This window comes from Bacillus rossius, chromosome 10, assembly GCF_032445375.1.
Source record: "Bacillus rossius redtenbacheri isolate Brsri chromosome 10, Brsri_v3, whole genome shotgun sequence".
NCBI lineage: Eukaryota > Metazoa > Arthropoda > Insecta > Phasmatodea > Bacillidae > Bacillus > Bacillus rossius.
This window is the reverse complement of record NC_086337.1, coordinates 1681003-1698830: the sequence shown is the minus strand read 5'-3', so window position 1 is coordinate 1698830 and position 17828 is coordinate 1681003. Positions and strand designations below refer to the sequence as shown.

The 17828-nt window shown below is 46.0% G+C and overlaps 1 protein-coding gene across 5 annotated transcripts in view; it reads right to left on the bottom strand.

The window, feature by feature from the left end:
- LOC134535708 (uncharacterized) overlaps window positions 1-17828 on the bottom strand; it is a 398944-nt gene that overhangs the window by 222514 nt on the left and 158602 nt on the right. For all 5 annotated transcript variants that reach the window (XM_063374911.1, XM_063374908.1, XM_063374910.1 and 2 more), the window contains exon 5: window positions 3606-3705. In XM_063374911.1, the coding sequence (XP_063230981.1) occupies window positions 3606-3705 (100 nt within the window). The remainder of the gene's footprint in view (window positions 1-3605; window positions 3706-17828) is intronic.

Below are 17828 nucleotides of genomic sequence, written 5' to 3'. Positions count from 1 at the left end.
CATGTTTTCCTGCAACAGTTTGAAAAACTTCCAATTAACTGATGGTCCATCCATTGATACCTGAATCAATTTTGATAAATCAAGCTTCTCTGTACATTTGTAAAATGCCTTCAGTAAATCATCAGCTGTGGCATGACCAATGAAAGCTGAAGTAACATAACGTGTTCTCACTGAATTGTCAGTATGCCAGAATCTAATATGGATGTCCATTTGTTTTTGCTGGGTGCTTTTATTCAGTGTTTCGTCAAACAGCAAGACATAGTGACTAGTGTCCTGAAAAGATTTGAATAAAAGTGTCTGGAAATGGGGAGCCAAACCAAAATGACACAAATATGCCACTTTCTTTTCACCGCAAGAGAACTGTCGTGCGACTAAACTGTCTGGAAACATTCTAGCAAAAAGTTGAGATGAATCCTCACAAGACTTGTACGAATAGTTATTACAAATACACTTTAAAGTCCACAAAATTTCTGCATCCAGAACGTCTTTCCCAGTGGTAAACAAATTCAAACTACCACTTGCTTCTGTAGCTGGCTTGCATACACCTGCAGAATTTGAGGTTGAAGAAGTTTGATTAGGTAAGTTCATGGGACTGAAAAACTCTTTTATCGCAACGGTCTTGGTTTTCTCTTCAACCAATGAAGAGTGCTTCGACCCTAATAAAAAAAAATTTCGAAAATACATAAGTTATTTTACATTTATAACAGACATATTAATACAACAAAAAACATTCAATACCAACTACATTGTTTTCAAATAAAATGTTAACCTTATTAATGTACTTCGTTATGCATTGGGTGAAAATAATCCCACCGCACACAAATCCAACAACTTCCAATACCATTCACAAATTCATATTTTCGTTTTTAATTATTTATACATGAAACAATTTAACTTATGTAGACATACAAAAATGTAAGACAACCAAAAAATTTTCATGAAAAACCTATAAAAATACACGCGTCTCACCTGCCATGTGTGCTTTCAAAGCCGATTCGCCCATATTCCCTATATCGAAAACTTTACAGCACAATCGGCATCTTGCCTTGTGCTTGTCTGGGTCACGGGAAAGCCACTTTTTGTACTGCTCTTTTTCGAGCCAAAGTATGTTAAAGACACACTTCCCCGGCATCACGGTCAAGATAAATTCACTAGCAGATAACCTTTCTCACAAGAAAAAACAATCACACTAAGTCAAAACAACGAAACTTCTGCATTTACGCGCCAAAACACTAACACAGCTACTACAGCGCGCTCTGTTCAGTAGTTATGAGCACTATAAGCCGGTAAACCGATAATTCCGGTATATTTTGTGCACTAACAAAAGTATTCTGGTACATCGTACGACATTTACTAAGCTATTCGGCCCAATATTTGTACCATAAAAACATAGTCGTACTACCGTTACGTAACATCCAATGCGTAACAAAGGAAAAAGTAACTTCTAAGTCAACACGACAAACGTAAAAAAGTAAGCACTTTTAAGGGCCCTTAAAAACAGTATTCAAAAATAAGGACTTTTTAAGGACTTTTAAGGACCGTACGAACCCTGGAAAAGGGTATTTTATCAAATTTTTCTTTAATCTTGCCTTTGTTTTATGATTATTATTTAAAGTAAACGGCCGGGGTTTTAGGCATGCGTGCGATATTAATATTGTATTAATTATTTCCTAGTATTTGATACTAGGTGGTTGAGACCATCTTGAACGTTATATGTTATATATTTTTTTTATATTTGAATGTTTATATATATATATATAATTTTGCGTACTTGGAAAGAAATAATGAATGTGGAGTACTGAAATGAATAATCCTAATGAGACTGTTTCTTGAATTCTATCAAAACAATTTGGTAGGGATAATTTTTTTTTAATCTTGAGTTATTGCAAGCAGTTTAGATGTAAATTTTGAAATGTTGTTAAGGTAATGTTATGGTTGATATTATGCTTATATTTAGTTGTATGTGAGAGGGGTCTTATGTTAGTTGAGTGCGCTGGGAGTATGCCTCGAAACTAGTATATTTAGTGGTTAGATACTAGTTGTGGTGCTGCCTGTTTACCTTTTATACCTCTTGGCCCTAAACTTAATACTTGTTGGTTGCGTTTTATATTTTATTCTAAATGTTTTCATTTGATAAAAGCTTGTTGTTCATGCTTCGTTGCGAATAAATCTTCAACTTCACTCTCTAATTTTTTTTTTAGTATTCCTGCCTTCTGCTTGTCCTATTGAGCAGTATTTTTCTTTACTGGTAGAGTGGGGGGTAGGTTTACAGGTTAATGAGTGACTTTCCAGGGAACTCCATATAGCTTTACTAGGATTTCCGAAGTGCCTTAATAGGTCATCCTAGTATGATTACGAGGGTTATCTGATGACATTTCAAGTGTTGTTGAAGTGGCGTTTCTTGGGTTGTAGGAAAAACTTTACCAGGGTTGTCCGAGTGGCTTTGCCATGGTTATCCGAGTAGCATTACCAAGGTTGTCCAAGTGATATAAGGGTTGTCGGTGTGGCATGATCATTGTTATCTGAGTGGCACAGCTAGTGTTGTCAGAGTTCAATACCCCGGTTGTACTAATGGCATTATCAGGGTTGCATCAGTGTTGTCCAAATGGCATTACCAGGAGCTCTCAAGTAGCATTAATACAGCTGTCGAGTGGCACAAGAAGGGTTGTCCGAGAGGTATTACCAGGTTTTACTGACTGTAATTACCAGGGCTGTCGGAGTGTCATTACCAGGGTTGCAAGGATTGTCCGAGTGGCATTATCAAGGTTATACAAGTGGTATTATCACAGTTGCCCAAGAGGCATTACCAAGGTTGCCCCAGAGGCATTACCAAGGTTGCCCAGGAGGAATTACCAGGGTTGTCCGAGTGGAATTACAAGGGTTGTCCCATTGGTATTACCAGGGTTGTCCAAGTGGTGTTACCATAGTAGTCCGATTGCAATTATTAGGGTATTCTGAGTATATTACTAGGGTTGTCCAAATGGCATTACCATGGTTGTATGTGTAGCATTACTAGGTTTATCCGAATGGCTTTATCAGGGTTGTCAGAGTGGCATCACCATGATTTTCCAAGTAGAATTACCAATGTTGTCCAAACTGATTTACCGGGTGGCATTAATAGCATTGTTCGAATGGCACTTATAGGGTTGCCTGATTTTCTTTTGCATGAAATTTGAGTTTCTTTTTCAGGGTTGAACAAGAAGTATTACCTGGGTTATCCAAGTGAAATTACTAGGGTTGTTTGAGTGATATTACTGGGGTAATGTGACATTTCCATGGTTATCCTTTTGATATTACCTTCGTTGTCCAAGTGACACTACCAGGGTGCTGTGTGTAAAATACCAGGATTGTGTGAATGGCATTATTTTTTGGTGGAGTGAGTGCTATCACAAGGAGTGTCTTAGTGACATTACTTTGGTGGGTGGTCACAATGGCATTTGAAATGAGGTATGAGTGCCACCAGCCAGGTGATTTGAGTGGCATTACAAAGGTGGTCAATCAACACTACCTTACATTGCCAGGGAGGTATAAGTGGCGGTGCTACTGTTGTTTGAGTGTCATTAACATAATATACGTGGCATTGCCATGTCGGTGTGAGACATTACCAGAGTGGTCTGAGTGGCAGTGTGTACCCAGTGGCCCAGCGACTCGGCACTCGGCAAGCATCGCTCGCTGCCCCTCTGCATGGAGCTGCACGGAGACACTCTGGAACAAGCACCTCGGTCCTCTCACACACGTCCTGTCACTGCTTGGCACAGGCTTCACTTAGGTGGTCAAACGTTTTACATTTCTGCTATAGGATCTTACTTTTATAGCCTACGAAAAAGAATATGTTTCTTTTAAACTAAACAGTATTACAATGAAAAATTAAGTTTATAATAGAGTAGGTTATTCTGTAATTATTTTATGAAAAAAAGTCTAAACACACTTACAATATTGGGATTAATTAATAGTTTGTGGACGAGAATAATTATTACTTAGCAATAGCAGCAAAAGTGAAAACTATTAACCAATATTATTAAAAAATATTTTAACTAATATAAATTAAAATAGTTTTTACCTTTGTGAAATTTAAGCTATATATATAATAAAATTTGAAATTACTTATTACATCATGGTACACTGAGTTAAAGTAGCAGGCATCACATTTTTACAAAAGTATTTGTATTATTGGAGAAATATACATTAATTAAAGTAAGTCATAAAAAAAAATTCAAGATGAAAGAGAGAATATATATAAGTAGAGAAAGTTGGATGATTCTGTTACACCTTTGACCTTGACCAATTTAAACATTGAGCCTATTCTGCTCCATCCCCTAACAAATACTGTCAATTAAAAATACATCAATCTCAATCATGGTTAACTGAGATCCCATCAATCCCACACAGTATGTCGATGACTGCCCCCCTGCCCTCCCGCCTTCCTCCACCCCACCTGCCCCTTCCCAGAGCCCAAGGATGGTTCTGAAGGGTGGTTACTAAAAGGTGGTCCCCCAATCCCACTCTTCCCCTATCCAACCACAGCTTGGTTCCAAACTTTGTTGCTAGATGTCGTCCATGTTGGTTCTGCAGTTCTCTGCCAGGTCTCGCTGACATCATTGTCACGATGTAACAGAAAGTTGAAAGAACAGCTGATGGATGGGATCAAAATTGCTGCATATTATTGCACTTAGTTAATGGAGTTTAGCAGGTGAGTTTTGACCTTGAGATCAGGATGATCTCGGGGTCGTGGATCGATCACGCTTTCAAGACCACAAATACAGTTGAGAATGAGAGGATAAATTAAGGTGTTCAAGAGAATTAAAGGAGGTGAAAGGAGTGGGGAGAAGGTGTTTGGGGGTGAGGTGATCATGGTGGCCACTCACAGTCACCAAAAATATTCCCTGATTTTTCCCTGATTTCCCTGATTAAAAATTCAAAATTTCCCTGATATTTACAATTACAAAAAAAAAAAACATACTTTTGATGAAAAAATATATTATAGAAAGAGATTACTCATATTTTAGCACCCTGCTGTATTTTCTTCATTATATACATACGGAAGTTCGTTAAATAACAAATACATTTTAAATATGTCACTTTACATTATAGCGTCCCGTTCAATGACATGCAGTCTGTGTTTTGTTTTATGTAATGGGGTATTTCAGTGGCGAGTGCTCAAACATTTTTTTCACACAACTTTTGATAACTGTTCTTTAATTCATTTTTGAAGTGTAACATTTCTAGTTGTGAAACAACTAATGGATAAATCTTCACTGCATTACAATCAGTACTCCCATCTGTAGCTAAAGCAAATGGTCAACTTACTAAAGATTCAACAGTTTCAATTTAGTTTCACCAGCCTATACTCCACTAAGGCTCTCGCACAGCTGTATTTCTGTGCAATTTTTGAGTCCGGAAACATAGCTCTATACAAATTACCCGAATGATTGGCTACTGCTATCGGTAAATTGTGTTCTACCAAAAAACTTGTAAACAATAACTCTGCGTTTGTTACTTTCGTTTCTTCAGATGTAGCGAAAAACGACGATATAGATTTATTGCTCGTCACGGCTTTAAAATGTTCTGCATGTTTCTTTGATTCAATATGCCGTCCTCAGTCATCCCTTCCACCATGCGCAATCGAAAAGTCACACGTGCATACATTACAAAAAGCGTGGCGTTCCACAACATTTGAAGATGACAAGCATGACCATTCTTTTATATAGTTTGGTCGAAAGTTCTGAAGAATAACGTTCTTTTTTTGACTCAGATACACATTGTTCTGTCACACGCTTCATTTCTACAACCGGCACTGAAGAACACAACACTATCGAACGACATAAAAAGGTTTCACGTCTGTACACACGACAAAAACACTTTGTAAAAAAAATGGCTTTCAACAAAGTAAATAACACAAGACAGGTTAGCCAAAGTACCATACAAAAATTATCGTGATGTAAGTAGCTAACAGACGAAAAGTCCGAGAATATGTACTAGTTGTATCGTACAACGGACGTAATACCGTACCATTTCTATTACAAAACACAACAATTAATCTACTTATTTCGACAGTACATGCGCACATTTATCAGTTCCGTTATCTGCGCAACCACGTGATGTATTCGAACTGCGTTCACGAAACACGCACACCAGAAACGGATTTTTTTTTTCCGTTACCCAGCAGCACAAAGCCTCGTTTCCGTAATAAACCAGCGATATTCCGTATTTCCGTAATATTGTGTTAAATCCGTAATAATTACGGAAAATCCGTAATGGTTGGCAGGGAAATATACATGACACAAAAAATTCCCGGTTATTAAAAAAATTCCCTGACATTTCCCTGATAATTCCCGATCAACGTGATTTCCCTGATAAATCCCGGTTTTCCCGGTTTTCCCGGTGAGTGGCCACCCTGGTGATGGAGATGTGTTGTGTGTGTGTATTCCAATGAAAGGGTGGAATATGAAGCGTAGGTGGCAATCTTTGCCGATATCTTGGCCAATGTCTCTGAAGTGACTGTCGAAAACTGTGTAGGCCTTCTGTGCAGCTCTTAATGTGCTGGCACTTTGAAGTCATGTTAACCTAAACAGTGTGTATATTTCTTAGCCTTAAAAAGTGCATCTTTCTTAATATTTTTTACAATGTGAACAAAAAGTGTTTAATATAAAATATAAACATTTAGTTAATACTTAGAGAAAAAAATTTCTTTATAGTTATTTTTTTTGAAGTTATACTTCTTTAGGCACGTTATGAAAAAATGATGAGAGTGAAATTTTAATATGTGCGCGCATCACTGTAACAAAATTAACAGGTTGAAGCTGCCCGCTAAACCACCCATTAAGTCTCGAAAAAAAGCTACCAACAAAATAGAAATAGAACCTCTATTAGTCGCGCATGTTGGCATGCTCATCGCCTCTGATCACTGTTTTCATATTTATAATATTTATCCACATGTTTCTACATTCACAACCCATGTTTTAGTTTCATACAAGTGCGAATTATATATGTGCTAATAAATTATATTCAGTAGTGATTTAAATTGAATATTTTGTTCAATATTATTTACTATTCGTAAATATTAGTAAAAACAAATGTGCGTATATACTTTTTCAAGTGCTCCAATATAATTGAGGTTAACTATCTATATGTATTATTTATTGATATAAATTAAATTATTATTATTTAATATAATTAATACTAAATATTAATTATTAATGTTAAATATTTATTATTGGTTATCTAATATTTACAAAATAAAGAAATAAATTTAATAAAACATTTAATAAAAAATTTGTGATAAAAATTAATATCGAACATCAAATTAAAATATTAATTTTTAATATTTATTATTAAATTGAATAATTAATAAATATTTATAAAAATAAATGAACAAATTTAATGAAAACTTTTTGATAAAAATGAAAAGTGAATATTAAATTAAGAAAATAATAAATATTTACAAAATGAATAAACTTAAATTAAATTATTGAATTATTAAATTCTTTTTTTAAATATTAAATAATCAATAATAAATATTTAAAAATAAGAATCTTATATTTAGTACAAATTATGTCATGTATATTTATTATTCTCTAAATTTTATTTATTTAATTTTTAATTTTTAAACTGAACTTTATTGACTGTGTTGACTATTGTTTTCCAGCCCTTTTATTATTATATTGTAATTAATTATTTGCATGCAATTAAAAACTATTTTTTAATGATGCCAAAGAAGTATAACTTCTCATGCACGTACATAAGTACACACACCCATTTTTTTTCAATCACACACCATACATAGTCATCAGTTTCCTAATTTTCATAAATATATACAAAATTTAAAATACGAACGGACAAGAAGAATGTGATCACCATGGGGGGGGGGGGGGGGGGGGGGAGGATTAAGCTGTGCTTATATAGAGGCAGTCATAACTTTCTTCACTTCTGGTGGATGCGGTTATATAAGAGCACTGGCATCAGTATGGAAGACCATAACATATCACACACAAAATTAGGAATTTATTTCACACCATATTTCAATGGTAGTGGGGAGGAGGCTAAGCCATAGGAATGGGTCTCTCTCACACTACTCATGCCGGGGAAGAGGTGGACCGACATGAACCCTGGGAGCAAGCAGTAGCATCAACGACGGTGGTGTTGGTGGTGGCAGGCTACTCTGGTAGCAGATGACTCATCAAGCAGAGCAAGGTAAAGGGGAAAAAACCTCATAGTCTGAATATGAGATGAATAGGTAGTCAAAATTTCGAAGAGGAAGCTGGGGAAAAGCATGTTCCAAATTTGGATACAATTCAATAATGTCTTCAAGGAAGTGTGGTGATGCCATCATCTGAAATGCATTACTTGTCATCCCCTGCAAACACCACCTTGGTAACATGATCTGTGGTGACAATACAAATGAGAAAATGGAAATTATACTGCATTCCCCAAACCCAAGAATCTGTTTGAAGATACAGTAGAACCCCTCATATCCGACCTTCCCACAACCGACTCTTCCGGATATCCGACCTAGTCTCCGTGGTTGGCGAGCCTGTTCAGACTTGAAAAAGTGACGCATCTACAATATGTCTTCGTGTCGCAAACTGTTCAGTTCAGCCGTGATTGTTGGTGCAGAATGTTCTACTACTATAATCTTGTACTGTTCTGTGTTTTTTTTTAAACGTAACGTAATGTATTGTGGGTAGAAAAAGTGGAGGGACACTTCTGCAAAATCAAGATTTGGCAAAACTGAAACAAAAATACATTACTAAATTCTTTAAATAAGGTATGTTTACATTGTATTTATCGTCTCATTTATAATTTAACAAAAGTAAATGTTTGAAATGTATACAGCAACATTTTTACAAATAAAGTTGTATTACTGTACAGACTGTATAGCTGGGAAAGGCGTTTTTTTTTTTTTGCTCCTACGGATATCCGACCTTTTGGCCGTTCCGACCATGGCCCGGTCCCTACATGGTCGGATATGTGAGGTTCTACTGTACTCCAGGAATTGACCGAACAGGAGGTTTAGGAGAATTCTCACCTCCACACACTTGGCCTAAAGTGTATAGGAACTATCCTCTGGGAGAAGGTCAATGTTCACCAATTTGATGCACCTTTTGGCCTCGTCCTTCATCACTCCTCTTACCCCCTTTTACTGGACAGGAACCCTTGATTATTGCCTGGAGCATAGTTTGATGTGTTAAATCATGCAGCCAAGTAGGAGAGATTTAAATCACAGACATTGTGATGCTCAAAATGGAAAATAAGAGTCTGTATCTGATTACAGAAGTTGCAGAGATGAGGAAGTAAGTTTAACCTGCATTTGATTATAATGAAATTCACAGAAGCACAATCAAGACAAATCTACATCTACTCCCATGTAGAGATGCTTACTGTAGGTTATCGAACTTTTTATAGTTCGATAAGGGTAATATTATCAACAATCTTCCTTGCCTCCAAAGACGAGCATATTATCAATTCTCCCACACCATAAATGCTGTCATATCACAAAATGACATGAACATTGCATTCCCACAATATAATTTGAAGAGATTTACCAAAGACACTATTCAAAATTAACCTTTAGAAGGATTTCTCTAATGAGTTCTCAGCCTGAATATTAAATGTTAAAAGTTAAAGAGTAGCTGGTTGACCTCACAAAACATAGGGCATCACAATTCTGGTCCTCCTAATGTCTTAGGTTCAGTTTATTGAAACACCTCAATTCATAAGACTAGTAACTTAAACATATTTTTTTAAATAGATTAGCATACATTTTAGTTCAAACTAATAAGTATGGTTGTTGTGAATTTTGGTTATCAATTGAATTCATCTTTTGGAAATCTTAATTGACTCTATTTTTTGTGGTGATATGCTGGGTAGTGTGTCTGGCACCCTTGTATAGCCGGAATGATTTTCCAGGAGAGATGGACTAATTCTGTTGTCGCCACCTTATTGTTATATTGATACTAAGGGCAACTTGACCCTGTGGTTTTCCAGAGATCCTTAGGAATATAGCCTAACCAAGACTGTCTAAAAAAAACAAAAAAAAAAACCGGGGCTTTCATGTCAGTATTTTAAGGCCAGGGCCAAGACTGTTTTTTTACCATAATTTGTTTTTCATTTCAAGTGAATATTGAAGGTATATGTATACGACTGGATAGATATGTTCTCTGGGATGCTAGTACAGTGACTTCTTATTACTTCCCCTCACTAAGCAGGGGAAATGTGAGCTGTATTCTCATTGTTTGGTTCAAACTAATCACTGGAAAGGTTAGGTAATATTTTGACTTTATTTTGTTTTACCTCTCAATAATCTAAAATGTATTCAATTGTGCATTACTATTCTTAACATATTCTCGAGTTTAAAGGCCATTGGATACCATAATCATTTCTAATTAAAAATTTTCATTCATTGAAAGGATTGAAATAAATTTCCATATATATGTAGATATTTGAAACATATTTTTTCTAGTAGATTAGTTTTCAATTCTATAACCAAAAGAAAGAAAACATTTTATATTATTTATGCAAATGTATTGTCACGAATTATTAAAATGAAATAATTCGTCGTAAGAAACTACTGGGTTCAAAAATGGATAGCCCTATTACAATTTTTTACTGCACAGATTTAATGATTGCTCATATTTACATCACTAACAAAAATTTCTTCAAAATGCCTAACAATCAATTAAAGCAGCAGAGGAGGCTCGGGCATATCTCCTGGTGTTCCTGTTCATGGTCAGACTCCAGGCCTGAAGTGACAGAGGATACTACTGAGAGGGCAGCACTAACCGGGGCAGCAGGGTGGATATGACGCGCTGAACCTCCTGTGGTCGACCACGGCCAGCAGGATACTGGTGCGAGAGGGCAGCACTAACCGGGGCAGCAGGGTGGATATGACGTGCAGAAGCTCCTGGGGTCGACCAGGGCCAGCTGTATACTAGTGCGAGAGGGCAGCACTAACCAGGGCAGCAGAGTGGCAAATACGCGCTGATCCTCCTGGGGTCAACCAGGGCCAGCGGGATACTAGTGCGCGAGGGCAGCACTAAACTGGGCAGCAGGGTGGATATGACACGCTGAGCCTCTTGGGGTCGACCAGGGCCAGCAGGATACTAGTTAGAGAGGGCAGCACTAACCGGAGCAGCAGGGTGGATAAGACGCGCTGATCCTCCTGGGGTCGACCAGGGCCAGCGGGATACTGGTGCGAGAGGGCAGCACTAACCGGGGCAGCAGGGTGGATATGACGCGCTGAGCATCCTGGGATCGACCAGGGCCAGCAGGATACTCGTGCGAGACGGCAGCACCAACCGGGGCAACAGGGTGGATATGACGTGCTCAGCCTCCTAGGGTCAACCAGGGCCAGCAGGATACTCGTGCGAGACGGCAGCACCAACCGGGGCAACAGGGTGTATATGATGTGGAGACTCCTGGGGTCGACCAGGGCCAGCAGGATACTAGGGCGAGAAGGCAGCACTAACCAGGGCAGCAGGGTGTATATGATGTGGAGACTCCTGGGGTCGACCAGGGCCAGCAGGATACTAGTGTAAGAGGGCAGCACCAACCGGGGCAGCAGGGTGGATATGACGCGCTGAGCCTCCTGGGATCAACCAGAGCCAGCAGGATACTAGTGCGAGAGGGCAGCACTAACCAGGGCAGCAGGGTGTATATGATGTGGAGACTCCTGGGGTCGACCAGGGCCAGCAGGATACTAGTGCGAGAGGGCAGCACCAACCGGGGCAGCAGGGTGGATAAGACGCGCTGAGCCTCCTAGGGTCGACCAAAGCCAGCAGGATACTGGTGCGAGAGGGCAGCACCAACCGGGGCAACAGGGTGGATAAGACGCGCTGAGCCTCCTAGGGTCGACCAGGGCCAGCAGGATACTAGTGCAAGAGGGCAGCACCAACCGGGGCAGCAGGGTGGATATGACGTGCTGAGCCTCCTAGGGTCGACCACGGCCAGCAGGATACTGGTGCGAGAGGGCAGCACCAACCGGGGCAACAGGGTGGATATGACGCGCTGAGCATCCTGGGATCGACCAGGGCCAGCAGGATACTCGTGCGAGACGGCAGCACCAACCGGGGCAACAGGGTGGATATGACGCGCTGAGCCTCCTGGGGTCGACCAGGGCCAGAAGGATACTGGTGCGAGAGGACAGCACCAACCGGGGCAGCAGGGTGTATATGACGTGCTCAGCCTCCTGGGGTCAACCAGGGCCAGCAGGATACTAGTGCGAGAGGGCAGCACCAACCGGGGCAGCAGGGTGGATATGACGCGCTGAGCCTCCTGGGATCAACCAGGGCCAGCAGGATACTAGTGCGAGAGGGCAGCACTAACCAGGGCAGCAGGGTGTATATGATGTGGAGACTCCTGGGGTCGACCAGGGCCAGCAGGATACTAGTGCGCGAGAACAGCACTAACCTGGGCAGCAGGGTGGATATGACGCGCTGAGCCTCCTAGGGTCGACCACGGCCAGCAGGATACTGGTGCGAGAGGGCAGCACTAACCGGGGCAGCAGGGTGGATATGACGCGCTGAGCATCCTGGGATCGACCAGGGCCAGCAGGATACTCGTGCGAGACGGCAGCACCAACCGGGGCAACAGGGTGGATATGACGCGCTGAGCCTCCTGGGGTCGACCAGGGCCAGAAGGATACTGGTGCGAGAGGACAGCACCAACCGGGGCAGCAGGGTGTATATGACGTGCTCAGCCTCCTGGGGTCAACCAGGGCCAGCAGGATACTCGTGCGAGACGGCAGCACAAACCGGGGCAACAGGGTGTATATGATGTTGAGACTCCTGGAGTCGACCAGGGCCAGCAGGATACTAGGGCGAGAGGGCAGCACTAACCAGGGCAGCAGGGTGTATATGATGTGGAGACTCCTGGGGTCGACCAGGGCCAGCAGGATACTTGTGCGAGAGGGCAGCACCAACCGGGGCAGAGGGTGGATATGACGCACTGAGCCTCCTGGGATCAACCAGGGCCAGCAGGATACTAGTGCGAGAGGGCAGCACTAACCAGGGCAGCAGGGTGTATATGATGTGGAGACTCCTGGGGTCGACCAGGGCCAGCAGGATACTAGTGCGAGAAGGCAGCACCAACCGGGGCAGCAGGGTGGATATGACGCGCTGAGCATCCTGGGGTCGACCAGGGCCAGCAGTATATTAGTGCAAGAGGGCAGCACCAACCGGGGCAGCAGGGTGGATATGACGTGCTGAGCCTCCTGGGTTCGACCAGGGCCAGCAGGATACTGGTGCGAGAGGGCAGCACTAACCAGGCCAGCAGGGTGGGTATGACGCGCTGAGCATCCTGGGGTCGACCAGGGCCAGCAGGATACTAGTGCGAGGAGACAGCACCAACCGGGGCAGCATGGTGGATATGACACGCTGAGCCTCCTGGGGTCGAACAGAGCCAGAAGATTACTAGTGCGAGGAGACAGCACCAACCGGGGCAACAGGGTGGATATGACGTTATGATCCTCCTGGGGTCGACCAGGGCCAGCAGGATACTAGTGCGAGAGGGCAGCACTAACCGGGGCAGCAGGGTGGATATGACGCGCTGAGCCTCCTGGGGTCGACCAGGGCCACAAGGATACTGGTGCGAGAGGGCAGCACTAACCTGGGCAGCAGGGTGGATTGACGCGCTTAGCTTCCTGGGGTCGACCAGGACCAGCAGGATACTAGTGAGAGAGGGCAGCACTAACTGGGGCAGCAGGGTGGATATGATGCACTGAGCCTCCTAGGGTCGACCAGGGCCACCAGGATACTAGTGCGAGAGGGCAGCACTAACCGGGGCAGCAGGGTGGATATTACGCGCTGAGTCTCCTGGGGTCGACCAGGGCCAGCAGGATACTGGTGCGAGAGGGCAGCACCAACCGGGGCAGCAGAGAGGATATTACGCGCTGAGCCTCCTTGGGTCGACCAGAGGCAGCAGGATACTAGTGAGAGAGGGCAGCACTAACCAGGGCAGCAGAGTGGATATGAAGCGCTGAGCCTCCTGGGGTCGACCAGGGCCAGCAGGATACTAGTGAGAGAGGGCAGCACCAACCTAGGCAGCAGGGTGGATATGACGCGCTGAGCCTCCTGGGGTCGACCAGGGCCAGCAGGATACTAGTGCGAGAGGGCAGCACTAACCAGGGCAGCAGGGTGGATACGACGCGCTGAGCCTCCTGGGGTCGACCAGGGGCAGCAGGATACTGGTGCGAGAGGGCAGCACTAACCTGGGCAGCTGGTGGATATGATGCGCTGAGCTTCCTGGGGACGACCAGGGCCAGCAGGATACTAGTGAGAGAGGGCAGCACTAACCGGGGCAGCAGGGTGGATATGACGTGCTGAACCTCCCGGGGACGACCAGGGGCAGCAGGATACTGGTGCGAGAGGGCAGCACTAACCTGGGCAGCAGGGTGGATATGATGTGCTGAGCTTCCTAGGGTCGACCAGGGCCACCAGGATACTAGTGCGAGAGGGCAGCACTAACCTGGGCAGCAGGGTGGATATGATGCGCTGAGCTTCCTGGGGACGACCAGGGCCAGCAGGATACTAGTGCGAGAGGGCAGCACTAACCTGGGCAGCAGGGTGGATATGATGCGCTGAGCTTCCTGGGGACGACCAGGGCCAGCAGGATACTAGTGAGAGAGGGCAGCACTAACCGGGGCAGCAGGGTGGATATGACGTGCTGAACCTCCTAGAGTCGACCAGGGGCAGCAGGATACTGGTGCGAGAGGGCAGCACTAACCAGGGCAGCAGGGTGGATATGATGCGCTGATCCTCCTGGGGTCGACCAGGGGCAGCAGGATACTAGTGAGAGAGGGCAGCACCAACCTAGGCAGCAGGGTGGATATGACGCGCTGAGCCTCCTGGGGTCGACCAGGGCCACAAGGATACTGGTGCAAAAGGGCAGCACTAACCTGGGCAGCAGGGTGGATATGATGCGCTGAGCTTCCTGGGGACGACCAGGGCCAGCAAGATACTAGTGAGAGAGGGCAGCACTAACCGGGGCAGCAGGGTGGATATGACGTGCTGAACCTCCTAGAGTCGACCAGGGGCAGCAGGATACTGGTGCGAGAGGACAGCATTAATCGGGGCAGCAGGGTGGATATGACGTGCTGAGCCTCCTGGGGTCGACCAGGGCCACAAGGATACTGGTGCGAGAGGGCAGCACTAACCTGGGCAGCAGGGTGGATATGACGCGGTTAGCTTCCTGGGGTCGACCAGGACCAGCAGGATACTAGTGAGAGAGGGCAGCACTAACTGGGGCAGCAGGGTGGATATGATGCACTAAGCCTCCTAGGTTCGACCAGGGCCACCAGGATACTAGTGCGAGAGGGCAGCACTAACCGGGGCAGCAGGGTGGATATTACGCGCTGAGTCTCCTGGGGTCGACCAGGGCCAGCAGGATACTGGTGCGAGAGGGCAGCACCAACCGGGGCAGCAGGGAGGATATTACGCGCTGAGCCTCCTTGGGTCAAACAGAGGCAGCAGGATACTAGTGAGAGAGGGCAGCACCAACCTAGGCAGCAGGGTGGATATGACGCGCTGAGCCTCCTGGGGTCGACCAGGGCCAGCAGGATACTAGTGCGAGAGGGCAGCACTAACCAGGGCAGCAGGGTGGATATGACGTGCTGAGCCTCCTGGGGTCGACCAGGGGCAGCAGGATACTGGTGCGAGAGGGCAGCACTAACCAGGGCAGCAGGGTGGATATGATGCGCTGATCCTCCTGGGGTCGACCAGGGCCAGCAGGATACTAGTGCGAGAGGGCAGCACTAACCAGGGCAGCAGGGTGGATATGACGCGCTGAGCCTCCTGGGGTCGACCAGGGGCAGCAGGATACTGGTGCGAGAGGGCAGCACTAACCAGGGCAGCAGGGTGGATATGACGCGCTGAGCCTCCTGGGGTCGACCAGGGGCAGCAGGATACTGGTGAGAGAGGGCAGCACTAACCTGGGCAGCAGGGTGGATATAATGCGCTGAGCTTCCTGGGGACGACCAGGGCCAGCAGGATACTAGTGAGAGAGGGCAGCACTAACCGGGGCAGCAGGGTGGATATGACGTGCTGAACCTCCTAGAGTCGACCAGGGCCAGGAGGATACTAGTGCGAGAGGGCAGCACCAACCGGGGCAGCAGGGAGGATATTACGCGCTGAGACTCCTGGGGTCGACCAGAGGCAGCAGGATACTAGTGAGAGAGGGCAGCACTAACCGGGGCAGCAGGGTGGGTTGGATGCGCTGAGCTTCCCGGGGTCGACCAGGGCTAGCAGGATACTAGTAAGTGGGCAGCACTAACCGGGGTAAAAGGGTGGATTTGATGCGCTGAGCTTCCCGGGGTCGACAAGGGCCAGCAGGATACTATTGCGAGGGCAGCACTAACCGGGGCAGCAGAGTAGATATGATGCGCTGAGCCTCCTGGGGTCGACCAGAGCCAGCAGGATACTAGTGCGAGAGGGCAGCACTAACCAGGGCAGCAGGGTGTATATGATGTGGAGACTCCTGGGGTCGACCAGGGCCAGCAGGATACTAGTGCGCGAGAACAGCACTAACCTGGGCAGCAGGGTGGATATGACGCGCTGAGCCTCCTAGGGTCGACCACGGCCAGCAGGATACTGGTGCGAGAGGGCAGCACTAACCGGGGCAGCAGGGTGGATATGACGCGCTGAGCATCCTGGGATCGACCAGGGCCAGCAGGATACTCGTGCGAGACGGCAGCACCAACCGGGGCAACAGGGTGGATATGACGCGCTGAGCCTCCTGGGGTCGACCAGGGCCAGAAGAATACTGGTGCGAGAGGACAGCACCAACCGGGGCAGCAGGGTGTATATGATGTGCTCAGCCTCCTGGGGTCAACCAGGGCCAGCAGGATACTCGTGCGAGACGGCAGCACAAACCGGGGCAACAGGGTGTATATGATGTGGAGACTCCTGGAGTAGACCAGGGCCAGCAGGATACTAGGGCGAGAGGGCAGCACTAACCAGGGCAGCAGGGTGTATATGATGTGGAGACTCCTGGGGTCGACCAGGGCCAGCAGGATACTTGTGCGAGAGGGCAGCACCACCGGGGCAGAGGGTGGATATGACGCACTGAGCCTCCTGGGATCAACCAGGGCCAGCAGGATACTAGTGCGAGAGGGCAGCACTAACCAGGGCAGCAGGGTGTATATGATGTGGAGACTCCTGGGGTCGACCAGGGCCAGCAGGATACTTGTGCGAGAGGGCAGCACCACCGGGGCAGAGGGTGGATATGACGCACTGAGCCTCCTGGGATCAACCAGGGCCAGCAGGATACTAGTGCGAGAGGGCAGCACTAACCAGGGCAGCAGGGTGTATATGATGTGGAGACTCCTGGGGTCGACCAGGGCCAGCAGGATACTAGTGCGAGGAGACAGCACCAACCGGGGCAGCATGGTGGATATGACGCGCTGAGCCTCCTGGGGTCGAACAGAGCCAGAAGATTACTAGTGCGAGGAGACAGCACCAACCGGGGCAACAGGGTGGATATGACGTTATGATCCTCCATGGGGTCGACCAGGGCCAGCAGGATACTAGTGCGAGAGGGCAGCACTAACCGGGGCAGCAGGGTGGATATGACGCGCTGAGCCTCCTGGGGTCGACCAGGGCCACAAGGATACTGGTGCGAGAGGGCAGCACTAACCTGGGCAGCAGGGTGGATTGACGCGCTTAGCTTCCTGGGGTCGACCAGGACCAGCAGGATACTAGTGAGAGAGGGCAGCACTAACTGGGGCAGCAGGGTGGATATGATGCACTGAGCCTCCTAGGGTCGACCAGGGCCACCAGGATACTAGTGCGAGAGGGCAGCACTAACCGGGGCAGCAGGGTGGATATTACGCGCTGAGT